At 40.9% G+C, this 16,666-nt stretch overlaps 1 protein-coding gene across 3 annotated transcripts in view; it reads right to left on the bottom strand.

Moving 5' to 3' along the window:
* DPY19L3 (dpy-19 like C-mannosyltransferase 3) overlaps positions 1 to 15,520 on the bottom strand; it is a 35,881-nt gene extending 20,361 nt beyond the window's left edge. Inside the window, exons 1-9 of one of the 3 annotated variants that reach the window (XM_040075480.2) lie at positions 15,428 to 15,520; positions 15,085 to 15,146; positions 13,260 to 13,402; positions 11,671 to 11,804; positions 5,159 to 5,249; positions 4,188 to 4,309; positions 3,835 to 3,980; positions 2,031 to 2,154; positions 1,444 to 1,578 (exon numbers count right to left, since the gene is read on the bottom strand). In XM_040075480.2, the coding sequence (XP_039931414.1) occupies positions 1,444 to 1,578; positions 2,031 to 2,154; positions 3,835 to 3,980; positions 4,188 to 4,309; positions 5,159 to 5,249; positions 11,671 to 11,804; positions 13,260 to 13,362 (855 nt within the window). In that variant the 5' untranslated portion in view covers positions 13,363 to 13,402; positions 15,085 to 15,146; positions 15,428 to 15,520. Of the gene's footprint in view, positions 1 to 1,443; positions 1,579 to 2,030; positions 2,155 to 3,834; positions 3,981 to 4,187; positions 4,310 to 5,141; positions 5,250 to 11,670; positions 11,805 to 13,259; positions 13,403 to 14,935; positions 15,147 to 15,427 lie in introns of those variants that run through there. The other 2 variants (XM_040075479.2, XM_040075481.1) reach the window with 2 other exon arrangements.
* Between the last annotated feature and the right edge of the window lie 1,146 nt (positions 15,521 to 16,666).

The raw sequence follows: 16,666 nt of genomic DNA, 5'->3' as shown, positions 1-16,666 counted from the left end.
ATTTTATGCCTATTTTATACTTAAGGAAGCCTGATCCTATAATCAAGCAGATAACTGCAGTGTGAGGAAAATACTAATTACTTAATATTTGGAAGATGCTTTTATTTTCTTTAGTCCAAGAGGTGTTTCTGTAGCCTACAACTAAAGAGTTATGGCTCTTGCAGTTCAGCAACCAAACATCCCCTGCCTTCTCAAATATTTCAGTTGGAGTTCAGTATAATCCCTTTTGGGTTAAGCTATATTATTATCAGTGCTCAGCTCAACGTAAACACTAAACCCCAGCTGATTTTCTGACACAGTGGTACCAAAAGATACATTTCACCTCACACAAAGATCCGAGTCCAGTCTTGTATTACAGCACTGGTGTAAATCAGTATCAAAGAGCCCAACAAACTCCAACAGTTCTAAGTAGTGCTTTTTATAAAATGAATACAGGCACAGTGGTGTGGTGAGTCTGTTTTGGAGTAACTCAGGGTGAAGCTGGTAATTTGCTGACTTTTAAGGCAGCTGGCTAGTCACATAAAATGTTGACTTCAGCTTGCAGTTGCAAATATAATGAAGAGTTCAGAAACTTAAGTAAGGCACATTTATCTTGATATGCAGGCACCACACTCATTTTCAGTTAAATTATTATAATCAGTAAAGTTCAAGTCTGCTTCAAATTTAAAATGAATTTACATGAATTACTCTTCATTCTCCTGTAACCTTTCCTAAAGTTAGAACCTTTTTCAACCAGCACAAGCCTTCACCATGCCTAAAATGATCTTGGTAGAATTTCACAGCAATGCTAATGTCAAAACTGTGTTTTCATCTTCTTACAAAACATTTCTGTTTTGTAAGATTGACTGCCAATGATCCCTGACCTTCTTAGTAAGACTTTTATTTTCTGGCTTATCCAGCTCAGCAACACAGCAGGGGCACTGCTGTTATTTTGTGGTGAATGTCAATGCAGGCAAGACAACTGCTTCACCCCAGCAACCTGGGTTCTGCATCCTGCTCCTGTGTACAGAGCTTGGCCCTGACTGGCAGATGAGAGGATACACAATGCCTGAGGCAAAATTCATACATTGCTTTGACTTCAGCTCACACCAAGATTTCCTGAGGTACTTTTTTCTTCTGACAACTTCAAGAGGCCGCGCTAAAACTGTGGTATCAGATCAACTGTTAGGATGGTGTCTGCAAGTGTCAAATAGCGTCAAAACAAAGGTAGACAAAAATTAGACATGAGCCAGGTTAAAGTGAACAAAACCCAGAAATGGTGGTGTTTTCATCATTCACTTTTACTCTTGCAGGGTATATACACTGTGATCACCCCAAAGCACAAGGCACACTGGATCATCTGTACTACCCTGGGCGATGGGCCACTGGTTAGAAAACATCTTCACAGCTGTTGGCTAAATGAAGGCAAAGAAACAAAAGTAGGTTATTTCCAAAGAAAGTTACCTTTGCTGTGGGAAGCAGGTCCAAGCAGTCCAGTATGAATAATGCCAATGCTTGTATCAGCATCATGAACTGGTTAAATTGCCAAGTCAGGCTAAAGAGAAACGTTGCTATGAATACAGCCATGAGTGTAAGCCTCTGGAAGGAGGGAAGAAAGTTTTATTTTACTTTATTGTTTCCTTCATTAAAACACAGAAAATCAAGCAAAAAGAAACCCCAACAGACCCAACCAAAGCCCACCTTAATCTGGTTTTAATTTAAAACCACTTTTATAACACTGAATTTTCTAACTGCAGTAACACCTTGGATGATAACAATTTATTAGCGTTACAAATTCTTGACTTATGCATGTGTTTTATCACATTTGCAACAAAACAGTGAGATCTCAGATAGTTTCAGCCCCCAGATTAAAACACAATACTTGTTTTACTGTGGTATAAATAGCAGTTAGTTGATCAAAATGAGGAGTAGTAACTTAAGAACTGTTGGTCAAAGAAACTGTACCACCCATTTACTTTAATTCTTGCAGATCAGGACAGTTTTCTGTCACTAAGTTTATTTATTGTGTCCTACTTGTCAGAAATACTCACTTCTTGAGCAGGCTGTAAATGAGTTCTGAGCAGGTATGTGATGGCTGCTATCTGAACAGCAAAGAATGGCAGTGCCCAGTTCTCCCTTAAAGGAATGGTGAATTCTACCCTTGTAGTATCTACTCTGTACAAAACAGAGAGTTTCACAAATTTAAAACCAAGCAAACACTTGGTGACAGAGAGCTTACAATGACAGGCATCTTTGTGCTATTTTAACTCCTTATTTATAAAAATGGAGGCTCTACACTCCAGTTCCTTCAACACACCTGGCTCTGAAAATAAATCACTATGAAGGTTCTGCAAGTTATCCATTGTTTCTGCATCTCAAATGATGTACTTCAGCTTCACTAACTGTAAAAAAAATATACTGTGGATTACATCTTACTTATGAAGCACAGCTTGGGTCATTTAGAAATGACAAATACACCCCAGACTAAAAGCACTCCCAAAATCCAGCTTGTGGATTTCCATAGCACAGGTCATTTTACTTCATTTTTTTGGTTTGCAAATGCACATGTAAGAATATGAACAGAATATAATTTTCACTGTGATCCCAGTGACTTGAGCTTGAACACAGTTTAATTGCTTATGAGCTTTTGGTCATTTTTTGAAGCTTTTGAATATAAGAAATATGTAATGGAAGAATTCCCCAAGAACAGTCATTTACAAAACCTGATTTAAAAGTCCAAAACAAAGAATGATTCTCTTTTTCCTGGTGTAGAGAAAGTATTTGCTAAAAAGGCAAGTAAGCAACACATGTGAGACACGCTTAGCTGGAGGAAGAACGTGCCTAAATGGAGTTATACTCAGTAGCCTCAGATGTAATTCATCTGGACAGAACGTCTTTATCCAAATCCATTCCATGCAATATTATACTGCATAAAGGAAACAAGCTCTCATTGTTCACCAATTATTAGAAAGATGGACCAATTTGCTCCAAATATTCAGTAAATGGAAGAGACGACCTCATGAAAGAAACGTGTGAAATACTGTACATTGCATGTGGCTTTTAATTACTTTCCTATTTGGAGGAAGGAACACCTTGCCTCCATACACCTGTAATTATTCTGTAGTGGATGTGCTTGCAGACAAATTCCTTTAGAGCTGCTCATTAACGTATCAAATGTTTCTGGTAGAATCAAGACTGTATTTTTATTTTCTCAAGTAATTTACAGGTAACAACCAATGTCACCAGTCCTAGCTTCATCCCAGCAGCTTAATTCTGGCATAAAGCCAGTTCTTAGGTTTTTATCTCCAAACTGATAATTCTTTAAGTGCTAAAGCACTAGAACAGCTCAATTATCACATTTTTTTCTCTGAGGCTTAGTGCAGGAAATGGCTACAGGAATAAGGGGAGAGAGGAGCTGAACTTCAAATGAGCTGAGGTTGTGGAAGGAACCCTGGGAGGAAGGTGTGGGGCATTGAGGAGACACCTGAAGGGTGTCTTTAGGTCATGCAGATGTCTGTAACACCTGAGAGACCCTAGGCGGGAGAAGACAGGGTACATCACCAGGAGCTCCAGACACATCTGAAAGATGAAGTCCACTTTCAGAGACCAATCTAAGACAGAATTTTCTACTCAAATTTCCTGAACCGTTAAAAACCCAGTCTGAAACGCCAGCTAATTCTGATTATTTTCTAATTATTTTTGTTATTTAAACTTTTTTTTTCCATTTTCTGGCTAATTGGAGAGAGGCCTTATAGTTTCATGTTTTGTCCAATTAATTATGCAGTTAAAGCTTTAATGCCTTACCTTTGAAACTAGGTACAATTTTAGAAGGATTGAACGTTTCATCTCACTTACCTGTTTGTAATATACCAGCAAGCTGCCAACAACCCTGAAAGCCATGTTCCACTAAGAAGCCAGCTTGTTACATACAGAGCAATGACATAAACTGCCTGAAGTCCAAACAAAGTGTAGATATAAAAATAAACAGGCTCTAGGTATCGCTGTAAAACACAAGAATACTGATGTTGACATTAAACCACTCGTGGGGGGGGGGGGGTTTATACTTAGTATGAATTAGGTTTTGCTTTTACAAATTAAAAAGGCATCAGGAATATTTCTAATTAGAAAATATCTACAAAGGGGAGCTATGATTCACTGCGCAATCTTCATAATGCACTTACAATCTAAAGCCATAAATAAATGCCTACCTGTATTGGAAGAATCCTATACAGAATGCTGAGAAACACCTCCTGGTAAACATTCATTCTTTCAAGTATGTTAATTGTCCTCACAGATTCAGTTTTATTGTCATATACTAAACCATGTAAACCTTAATGATAAAGAGAAATTGAAATAGGAGATTGTCATTTTCCCTCTCCATCTTCATTTGAACAGTGAATAACTTTTTCTAAGGTATTTTAGGATCTCTCATCAGAAACTGCAAACTTTGAGTCAATGATTCAGAACATATTACCTCTGAATCAACATGACCTTCTGAGGTCTTCAGCTTCCCCGCTTCAAATGTGACTCACAGTGCTAATTCAAGTACTGTATATTTAGTAGTGTATAAAACATTTATTTTTATACTTCCATCCCCAGCATAGAATCTGTGGTACATTCTGGATCCTGAGAACTGTTCTTGGCACCACTTTAATCACAGGTGAAGTTAATATTGAAAAATGTGTAGAATAAGCAAAATAGGGAGCAACAGCTAAATATCTAGAAAACATGAGACTGCCTGAGAAAGCCCCATCACTGTATATGATTTCCTTGGAAGCTGCTCTTTGTGTCACTTACTGTCCAGGAATACAGGAAAAAACACTGCCCCTTCCCAGAAATAGCTCACAGCTCAAATTAAACAGGAGAAGAATAAAAATGAAAGTAATAAACTGAATAAACCAGCAAACTGAAACCTTAACAGATATGAAAGTTGTCCCTCAAAGTGACTGCCTTCATCAGCATGTGAAGGTGTGGCACAGAAACCAATGCATCATTGTGAAATTTATTATGTCCATAACTCAGTGGCTCCCTGGCACAGGAACAGAATAAATCTGTCTCCAGTGCAATTGTTACACTATCTTTCATCGTTATGGTATGCCTTGTTCTCAATTATATTTGAAAAAACCCAACCAAACCTAAAAATAGTCAGCTGCAAAACTTACTTTACAGTTTACAATACCTTGCTGTATGGAAGCAGCCTGAATCATCTGCTTGTAGTAGGAATAATAAAGTCCACACTCGGTTCTGAATGAAATTTCTCTTTCGACCTCCTGCAAGTGAAGTTCAACAGTAAATTCACTTTCCATTTGCTTTTCACCATCATCCAAAGCTGCCTTTAACTCCAACTCCTGCACCAGGGAAACTGATCTCCAGAGAGGCTTCATCTTTGGCTTTTATATTCTAAGCAACTTAGTTCAACTGAAGGTAAACATACACGGACAAATTAAGGTTAGAGGCAAACGGCTGGGGTGCAAATGACTCTTTTTAACTGGGGAAATGTACATGTTTTTTGTGATTCTGATATGCTGCTTGGAAATATTTTGTGTATTTCACTCCTCTTTTTGTAATATGACAAGCTTGGATTGGCACAGCGGCCGACAGCTGAACTGTAAAGCTGCATATCCTTGCTTTGTGCACCTAACCTGCTCTCCCAGATGTAGTTATCCCACTGTGCTGATGGCTTTGCCAGCTCAAGGCTCCATCAATTCAGTGCGTTATGTGGGGGCTGCACCATCATGCCAGGGATATTTCAGCTGGCAGGGGATGCTGCTGCCCACTTGTTCAACACTGCTTCTTGCAGGAAGACAGCTGCCATCACTCTCATTCCTGAACTACAAGTGAAAAGGACTCCTTCTTTACTTGACTTTAGGGCTAGGTGAACTTCTTATTTCTAATTAGAAATGTTCAAATTATTTAAACCATGTCCACCTCAAACCAGGCACATTTCAAACCGTGCCTTTTTCTTGGCTGATATTGCAGCAGATGGAGTCTAGTAAGACAGGAAAGCTCTTTGCTTTGGAATGCACTTCCTTTTGTTACCTCATTAGTTGTGAAGACCTAATGAAATTTAACAAATCCACAGCTTTGGGCAACCACATTAAAACAAAGATGGCACAAACAAACAATCTGATGAGAACTAACAATTGTCTTGTACAGAATTGTTTTATTATCAGTGATCTTTTTTGTTTTTTGTATAATAACATCCCAGCAAATGTATCTCCTAAGCAGAAAGTTAGAAAAGGTCTCTATCCAGTTAGGAAAAGTTTATATTGAGATTTGAAAATCCAGTGGAACCCCTGTAGGTGGTATATGCATGTCACTAAAAAATGGTGTGATTTATAAAAACAACCTTATGAATTCATCTTTCTGTACAAAAGAATGTTACTGAAATAACAGAACATTACTTTTTCAGAGACTTTTATGAATGCCATTCTTGTTAATGCAACCTTGCACAGAACCCCAAGACTTTCAACTTTCTCTTACAGTCCCAATTCTTATGCTGGAGCTGAATCAATTCTATTTCAGAGCTAACATAAAGCTCAACAAAAAATCATGTCCTTCTCTCCTACTGCCCAGGACAGGTTCTTATCACAAAGGGTGTGTTTTACTGAAGTCAACTGTTGACAAACCAGTATTAGTTCTGGTCTGAGAAAAGTCAATAGATAAAACCACAAGTGATTCAATCTAAGTTCACAATTAAACTCTCCAGCTTCCCTGTGAGATATAAATCATCATCATACCAAAAGCCATACACTTAGCAAAATGAGAGTGCTGGATTTTGAACAAGCTCTAGTTTCAAATTTATCACTACTGAAAAGTCTTCTAGTACTAAAAGTGGCTGACTCTTAAATGCTCATAAAGAAAAAAAAAAAAGGGAATGCTAACATTTGGAATTTATTAAGGGCGAGAGAGGAGTCACAGAAGGGGATCTAATTAGCAAAAATGCATTCAAACATGATTAATTTGTAACCCTGGCACCAGCTGTATTCAACCAAATGCTATACTTTATGAGACAAACACTAGTGAGTTTTACATCTGCTTCATGCTATGATAACATCTGTTTTATTCACTCAAAATACTTTTCCAGTTCTACAGCAATTTATACTTTTCCTAGCATTCCATGTCAATAAAAACATACAGACTTCTGGGTAAACATTGTGAGAGCACATGCTTATCTGTCTGTATATTCACTTTGTGAGGCTGTAACAAAGAAGTTATCCCTGTTGCAAGGGAAAAATAAAGAACACTGTCCCCTGGGACACACGGAGAGCTGCTTATTATTTCCATTCATGCAATTGTACCCTAATAATGTTAAGCATTCATAACCAAATACAAAGGACTTTCTCTCAAGGGCAGTGCAAAATTTTAGAGCTTATGATTCCTCAGACTCCTAAAGCAAGTCCTCCAGAATGCTGAGCAAGCAGCCAAAGTCTGAGATGATTTTTTCTATAAATAATGAGCATAAATAAAGCTCCAACTTACTTTTCTTTTTTTTTTGAGATAGCTAAAACAAAATTTGTGTACTTGAAACTATTTATTACTTTTTCAATTTAAGACCAGGAAGACTGGAAAATTTTCTCAAGTATACAAGTGGAAACTCAACACACACAGCTGCTGTCAACGTTCCCAGTTCAGAACAAGCCCTCAGTAAAGCTATTTAATCCTTGCACAGCTCTCCTGGCTGGTTAACCTTAAGACCATCTGTGTTCCAGATCAGATCTGATCCAGATCTGACCTCTAACACCTCTACAGGCACTTCTGTGGAAAAGTCCTGCCAAAGTCGTGCCTGCCCTCCTTCCCTTCATGCCTGAGCATTCATTTTGTGCAGCTCTCATCACCTGTTTCCATGCTATTCTTCAGAGAACCACTGAATGTTTGGGGCTGGAAGGGATCTCAAAGCCCATCCAGTGCCACCCCAGCCATGGGCAGGGACACCTTCCACTGTCCCACGCTGCTCCAAGCCCCAGTGTCCAGCCTGGCCTTGGGCACTGCCAGGGATCCAGGGGCAGCCACAGCTGCTCTGGGCAATAATCCTTGGTTTGTATTCAAAATGTAAAAAGGGAAAAAATGAGCACTTCACAGACTAAATCCTGGCATTCTTATCCTGAAAGACTTACAGTCTTGTATATTCATTCCTGACCTCCTGCAAGCAGCAATTTTATTAAAGGAAAAATCAATAACAGTATCTAAATGCTTACTCAGAAGGGGTGAAGAAATGAATGCTCTGAATTTTATTTATTTTTCTTACAGTATTAATTTGCTACGTGGCCTTGGCTCGTTCCTGTTCAAAGTTTCTTAGAATTTGCAGTTGAACAAGCAACGCAATGGCTGACAGGAGAGGTGGGCCCCCATTTTGTTATTTGCATAGCAGATTCTGTTCCCAAAAAATGCTGCACTGGAGGGGCAGCCACTAAACTGCTACTGAAAATCACTGAAAATAGACAAGCCATTTCAGATGTGTTATGCCAGAACATTTACAGAAAACTGAGAAAGGATTTTTGGATAAGAAATGTGTTTTGATTTCCATCATCACAAACAGAAATGTTTGTTGTTTTAATGTATATCAGAAGGGATTCAAAATTTTTTCTTCAAAGTTATTTGAAAAGATAAGTGACTATAACCTGTGATCCCGGCTGGAAGGGGACACAAACACAGCTTCTGACTAGGAGTCATGATATGCTGAATATTTTCTGTTTTTTCTTTATCTGCCACTTTCAGGAAGTCTTGAAATAAAAAAAAATAATAATTAAAAGAAGGAGCAATTGTGTACCTCCTTCATTGCATAAACCACTCTTCAAGATGTGCTTTTTCAGTTTTCCTGGTAAGAAAACAATTGTACATCTTTCTCCTGTGACCATGGCTAATTGATAATAGCAGGCACATTTACCAGCAAACAAGAACAAGACTCACACACAGAGCAGCAGCTGAAATCAATGCACTGTTGAAAGCCATATTCAAAATACAGCAAAACAGTTTAACAACGACCAGACAGTTTTTCTACTTGGGTGAACCATTGCTGGAAGACACCCAAAACTGAACTGGCTTTCCATGAATTGCAATTGAAATTACAGAAAGGCAATCACTGCAAGTGTGTGTGCAAGTCCTGACTCCAATTATTTAGGAGTTAGGAGTCATGACATTGCATAATAAACTCTTTTTACTTCAAATTTTTTGAGCTGAGTACAACTGCGTATTTTTTAAATATGCAGTTGTGGTGCTCATGTATCAGTAGGGTCTTCACAACACAAATTCCACCTTTTGCACCTAAAAGGTGCAGGTACAAACATCTGCCTGGTGCAAAAGTGACAGAAAAACACTGCAGATCTTCAAATAGGAGAGTACCTTCATATAAAAGAGAAGATGAAAAAACAGGTCTCCCATTACATCTCCGTATTCATTAGGTTGCTACACAGACCCTTCTGGGCATGAATTCTTTATCATCTGACTAATTGTAACTTACTGGATGAAAGGAATGAATTTCAGGAGAATAATGTGCTGTTATGTAATTTTTGTATCAGATTTCAGCCACATAAATCCTCAAATTTGCCCCATATACAGCCAATTCAGGGTGACTGAAGTTAGTAGTTTTAAAACATATGGAAATAGAATAGAACAGATTTAGAATTTTTCTTTTCTATGTTGCAGAGGACTTGTGATGCTCTACTGTATGTCACAGGCACGGGAGTTAATAAAACATTGGATGTGCATTTGTAATGTATCCATTTATTCTATGTTATGTTTAATGAAAATATCACGAAATGAGATCCCCACTGCATTTCAGTAAGCAAGGCATGCAATAATTGTGGGGCAAGGATTAGACTACAGTCCTCCCTTCTGAGAATCTGGGCAGGGGCATGAACTAAAATGAAACTTAACCTTTTCAAACTTTTGGAAAGTTCAGTTAATACCTGCAAAATATATATGCTTTGGCCAAACTATAAAATGTTAAAGAAAAAAAGCACATTTTCCACTTATTTTTCATGTAATTTTTGAGGGTCTTACCTATCTTAGTAAATAGTATGTGCTGTAATGAAAAGATTAGCCAATTCAGAAGTGCTGGAAAACATACATTCCCCTGGAGAGACCACACTGCTACACACAGGCACAGAGACATCTGTGGATTGTTTTACAGACATTGGGATGAGCCTTCCTGCCTCAGCTTTGCAGGAAATTTCAGACTCTTCATTTGTAGTCTTCTCTTCCCATACTACTCCTAAAGCAGTATTTTGTTTAAAATGAGCACCACATGCATGCTCTGGTGGAGATCACATCCCACTGGAAGAAGGGACACTGTGAGATCAGAGTGTGTCTGCAGCTCCTTCTCCTTTACCCTGCTGGTAGGTGAACTTCATGCTTTTTAAAATCTGTCCATCAAACTGGCTGAAACTGCTCCTGTTGCAGTGTGAGCAGCTATCCATCACCTCCATGGGATGAAAGCACAGCTACAGAGACAACAGAATCCAGACTACAAAAAACTAGAGGGGTTGATTTCAGTTTTGATATCTAGTGGTATTCTAGTGTACTTAAAATGAAAACAATAATTATCAAATAAAACTGTTTCACCCATTGAGAGGACAACTGAATTACAACTACAAAACTGCTTAATCCAGTGAACTCTTGGGCACCTCTGGGTCAGTCTGACAGAATAAAAAGATGTATCCATCCTCACCACCACAAGGCCATGCCTCCTTGCACTTCAGAATATACAACACCTTGAAGTTATTCACTACTTGCTCTTGGAAGGAAAAGGCAAACCCAAGGTGTACCTTCAATATATTGTGTACAATCTCTTCATATAATCCAGGGAAGATAAGGGTGGGTACAACACAGTATTACATGTATAATACCACAGCAATTGTTGCAGTAAGTGCAAATTATTTGTATTAGTGGAACATAAATGTTTCTGGGCCACAAAAAGCATAGAAAAGACATATTGCAAGGCAAGCAATCCAGTTAAATATATGTACTCTTTGAACAACACAATACACAGACCTAGCAGAATGGATTTTAGGCATTTCAAAGGGAAATGACTCACCTGTTCTTTTCTCTGGTTAAATTTAGCTGTGGGTACAGCTGCATTATTTTCTCTGCAGGGATTCTATGAAAAAACTAGTCAATCCTGGGTCTTGGGAATGGTTGGGTTTACATTAGTGAATGGCAGATATATGTTTTGAGGTTTGCACATTCAGAATGACATTTATAGAAAATTAGTACTGAATACCAAGAGACTGTCCCTAAACTGTATTTAGTGATATTTACAATATCACAGTGTAAATACAATTCAAGAACTGTGTGCCAGGATTTTGCATATTGTTTATTTTAACTGTTGGTTTTTATTTTAATTTTAGATTGCTTTGGATCAAAGTAAGATTATTATAGAAAAACATACAGTAAAATACTGAAATTCTATTGTAGATTAAGATCAATTTTTGGAAGAACCATAGCTACAACTCAGACAGGAGCTCTCTGGCAATATTTTTAGAGAAAAAATTGGGGACAGGTATTTATGGAACTGATGAAATATAGTGGGAAGGGAAGCACAGCTTTTTTTAAATTGAATTTTATAAAACAAAATATTCTGGTCTTGAGCAGGTTACAAGACAAATACACAAAAACAAAAAAGAAATTTCAACTAATGCTCATATTAAAGCCGCACAAAACTACTGATAAAACTAGGACAATGATTGTTACCTTGATATTGGAAAACCACAGGTCATTTTCATGCAGTGTAGCCACATAAACAGATGTAAGAAGTCCAACAGAGATGGCAACAATTCCACCAAAGGTTACTGAGAGTATGTTCCACAGCTTTCCACCTGGAGCACCTTGGAAGAAAAATAATTCAGTCTGTAATTGTGAAACACGTTATTGAACCTATAGGGATTTTTGGAAAGCCATTTATCCATTGCCTATGCTAGCACAGTTTACATCCTACAGGTGACAGGACACCTGGTTTTAACACATCTTTATGGAGTTTTTGTTTTTTCATATAGGAAAATCAGACAATTTTATTTACATACAAAGTGAAATAAAGTGTGCCTTAACTGGTGTACTTCAAATTTAAGAACACCATGATCCTATACAAGTTTAGCTCAACGCCGTAACTCATTTGTAAATTGGAAATGGAATATTTTCCAGAACTTTCTAAACTCAAGAAATACAGGATGACTGACGACAAAGTAAGAAATCCATATCCTCTTCACAGGTCTAAAAATAGCTGCCTTTTGCGGGGGGAGGTGTGCTCAGTTTTTGTAAAAAACAACAGTGAACAGAGGTTCAGAAGCCTCATGAAATACCCACAAAGAGACTGAAGAGCAGCCAAAGCAGCCTTTGATGATAGTGCCATGCTTTGAATGGCAGATGGGCTCCTGCTGACACCAGAGCAAGGTAAGGATGATGTTCTGGGTACCTCCAGGCCTCCACTGTGCACTTACATTCCTGGGGCTTTCTAGGGCTTTTTCTACTTCCAGTGTTAATGTAAGGTTTAATATGGATTAGTGATCTGGAACTGTATCTTCGACATGGCTATTTTATACTGTGTGTGACATCTGCTTCTGGATTCCAACAACGCAATTCCATGGAAATGAGGGCTGGGCTGCAGCAGGAGAACTATGATCACTTACCCTTTTTGTACATAGCCTAAGTGTGTTTGTGCAGAAACAGCAATGGAACTTTCCTTTCATCTGGCCAAATGCAGAGAAATGTTTAGAATTCAGATCAAAATATCCCTTAAAATAAGTTAATCTAAAAATCCCTCAAAAACCAAGGAACTTTGTCAGCTCTAAAGCTGTAATTCCATATAAGAATGTTGTCAGAATTTCATTACTTAAACATATCCTGGAATTAAGACACTTAATGACTCTCTTTTAAATTTACTTAAACAGTGTCCTATAGATTAAAAGGCAAAAGTGAGCAGTTAAATTCAGATTCTATATGCAACCTGCCTCTTTTTAAGCATGTTTCATCAGTTGTCTTCAAATCCTTTCACATTACCTGGGATTCTTTCAAAAACTTTGGATGGCTACATACAATCTGATAGTGCGTCACCAATAATGAATTGAAAAAATTGTTCTCACCAATTCAAATTAGGATTTAAAAACAGAGATAAGATTGACATGCAGCAATCTGCATGAGACCCTCTGTCTCATCCAATTAATTTTGGGGATATTCAAGGATGGCAATGCATTTGGCACATACCTAGTTCTAAGCTGTGCTTAGGACAAATCAAAATCAAAACACTACTAAGAAGCCACAATGTCACTTTGTTTTTCAATACCCACCAGGTGGAATTTTCCCATCAGGCTTCACATTTGTCTCCTCTGAAGGCTGATCTTCAGCTGTTTCTGTGCCTTTTCCAACCCTCCTCTGTCTTATGGTTGTCATGATGTCAGTCACTTTAATTCATGATCCTTCAGCCTGACTCCTACATGGACACACACAAGCAATGCATCTTCCTACCCAGTCACTTGATACTGTGTGAAATATGTCAAAGTAAAACCACATCTTACTGATATCAGAGACTCTGACTTCTAGAACTCTACTGTACATAAAGTCTATCTTATCTAAATGCACCGTTTTTCTTTAAATCTGTACCACACAGCAAATGAAAGCAGAGCAAAGGTTATGATAAAATTATAGAGACTAATATTCACCATTTTACATACATACATACACGAGAACAAGGTTTTCAGAACAATTCATTATTTTGACTGTCCTCACCTCTTTACCCCTTGACTCAAAACACATACCAGGCTCCCCTTTTTAAAAAAGTTTAAGCCCTTCAAAGAAAAATCAGTCTTTCCAACGTATTTTAGTTAGGTGCCTGAATATGAAGCCAGTTATTTAAATCCTGGCTTTCAGAAAATCCCCAAAAAAGGGGGTCAATAGATGCAAAAATTATGCCAAAGAACACTTGTGTTATAAAAAACTAGAGACAGCATAGAAAGAATACTTGATGCTTTATACACCATAGAATGTGAGAGCATCACAAGGTAAAAAGCTCAGCCAGTCACTGCCCTGTCAACTGCCAGGTTCTCCTGGGTCTCTGAGCATGGTCCAACACAGAACTGCTCCTGGCAGGCAGTGACATCCCATCCCTGCAGACACAAACCCGCTCCATCCCAGCCTAGAGAACAAACCCACTCCATCCCATCCCATCCCTGCAGACACAAACCCGCTCCATCCCAGCCTAGAGAACAAACCCACTCCATCCCATCCCATCCCTGCAGACACAAACCCGCTCCATCCCATCCCATCCCTGCAGACACAAACCCGCTCCATCCCATCCCATCCCTGCAGACACAAACCCGCTCCATCTCAGCCTAGAGAACAAACCCACTCCATCCCATCCCATCCCTGCAGACACAAACCCGCTCCATCTCAGCCTAGAGAACAAATCCACTCCATCCCATCCCATCCCTGCAGACACAAACCCGCTCCATCTCAGCCTAGAGAACAAACCCACTCCATCCCATCCCACCCCTGCAGACACAAACCCGCTCCATCCCATCCCATCCCATCCCTGCAGGCACAAACCCACTCCATCCCATCCCACCCCTGCAGACACAAACCCGCTCCATCCCATCCCATCCCATCCCTGCAGGCACAAACCCGCTCCATCCCATCCCATCCCTGCAGACACAAACCCGCTCCATCTCAGCCTAGAGAACAAACCCACTCCATCCCATCCCATCCCTGCAGACACAAACCCGCTCCATCTCAGCCTAGAGAACAAACCCACTCCATCCCATCCCACCCCTGCAGACACAAACCCGCTCCATCCCATCCCATCCCATCCCTGCAGGCACAAACCCGCCCCATCCCATCCCATCCCTGCAGGCACAAACCCGCCCCATCCCATCCCATCCCTGCAGGCACAAACCCGCTCCATCCCATCCCATCCCATCCCATCCCATCCCATCCCATCCCATCCCATCCCATCCCATCAGGCACAAACCCGCTCCATCCCAGCAGCAACAGCTGCTCCCTGTGCTCCACTGGTGGAACTGGCGGCTGCTGCTGGCAACGCTGCAGGGAACACGCCTCAAGCACACAACTTTGTTTAAAGCTTTTGCAGCGGATTAGCTTCGCCTCCTCCTCACACACCTGGGAGAAGGCACGGAGAACCAGGCGAGCTCACGCTGTGGAGGAGCCGGTTTGCAGCACACCTGACAATTAATTAACAAAGGCAAAGATGCTCGTCCCCACGCCGCTCGCCGCGCGCGGTGCCAGCCGCCCCTCACACACCGGTGCCGCAGGGCTCGGCTCCGCCGGGGCGGGCGGGTGCCAGCCCGGCCCCGCGGCCGCGGAGAGCCGGGCCAGGGCCCGGCCAGGGCAGGGCAGGGGCAGGGCAGGGCAAGGCCGGGGCTCCCCGGGGCTCCCCGGGGCTCCCCGCGGCCTGCACGGCCCCGCCGCGGCTCCCCCCGCCCGCCTCCCCCGGCGCCGGTACCTGCGGCCGCTGCTGCCGGGCTGCTGAGGGAGCCGCCCGGGCCCCGCCGCGGGCAGGGACAGGGGAAGCGAAGGGAAAGGGGAAGGGGCGGGCGCGGCGCCGGGCGCTCGGCCCTGCCGGGCGGGGACGGGAGCCGGGGCGGGCACAGCCGCCCGTCACAGGCCCGGCCCCCCTGGCCCGGCCCGGCCGCCTCTCCATCGCTGCTTCGAGCTCCGCAGGGCGGGCGTGCGGCGGAAATCCGGCACATGGAGCCGTAGCCGGGGTTTCCATCCATCCATCCATCCATCCATCCCTTGTTGGCAAGGGGGCTGTGGGGCCGGGAGCGGGGCCCGCTCCCCGCGAGGGTCGCGCTGTCCCGCCGGGCGGGGAGGATGCTTTGCTAAAATAGTGCCCTAGCACGTATTTGTGTATATATATAATGTATTTCTGACCGCCCCCCGGATATAGTACCATATATGTGTGATTTTAAAATTGAAATTAGAGCTGCGTGTTCTGTTCAACGCCTTAAAAGCTCAACTGTATTTCTTGCTTAACTGCACCATAAACGTTTAAAGGGGGAAAAGACCTTTTGTAGCTGGTAGATAACGGCAATACCAGACTTTGTTCTACTTAATGGGTGCAACCTACCACTGCAATAAGTCTTTATTGTAAGTTTTATTTGCGCTGTCTTTAGTAATTGTAGAAAAACCCATGCCCCGTGAAGCCATAACCAACAAACCGACTCCAGCTCCTATCACAGCAGGCATCATCATTCCCAATAATCCATACAAATTCTGGGGAATTGCCGGGGAGAAAGTTCACTTCCTCAGGACAATATTCAGTTGATTTTCCATTGCAATTTTATAGTACAGCAATACTTTTACTTTTTTTCTCTCTCGTTCCACAACCTTGCTTCATTGAAAAACCATTATTTTGAGCAGGAGGAGCCATGAAATTCATAGAAAACATGCTCAGACACCAAGAAAACGAGGTAGTAATCATCCTGGTCATTCTGAACTTCAAAGCCATCGACAATAGAAATCAGAAAAATTTTAAATATCTGCTCTGTGTGCTTATTTTGTTTTGCTAGTATTTTTTAAAGCAAACAGAATTATCTTACTTCCTCTGATCAAGCCCTCCAAATAGTTAAAACATTTCTCCTGTAAGTCAATTTACAGCCATACTTCTTTTGGTTTAGGGTTTGGTTTTTTTGAGCAATAAGGCAGGTCATACATTTGTAGGGAATGCTTAAACTAAGAA

Source organism: Hirundo rustica, chromosome 11 (genome assembly GCF_015227805.2).
Source record: "Hirundo rustica isolate bHirRus1 chromosome 11, bHirRus1.pri.v3, whole genome shotgun sequence".
Taxonomy (NCBI): Eukaryota; Metazoa; Chordata; class Aves; order Passeriformes; family Hirundinidae; genus Hirundo; species Hirundo rustica.
This window is presented reverse-complemented; position numbering and strand designations above follow the sequence as displayed.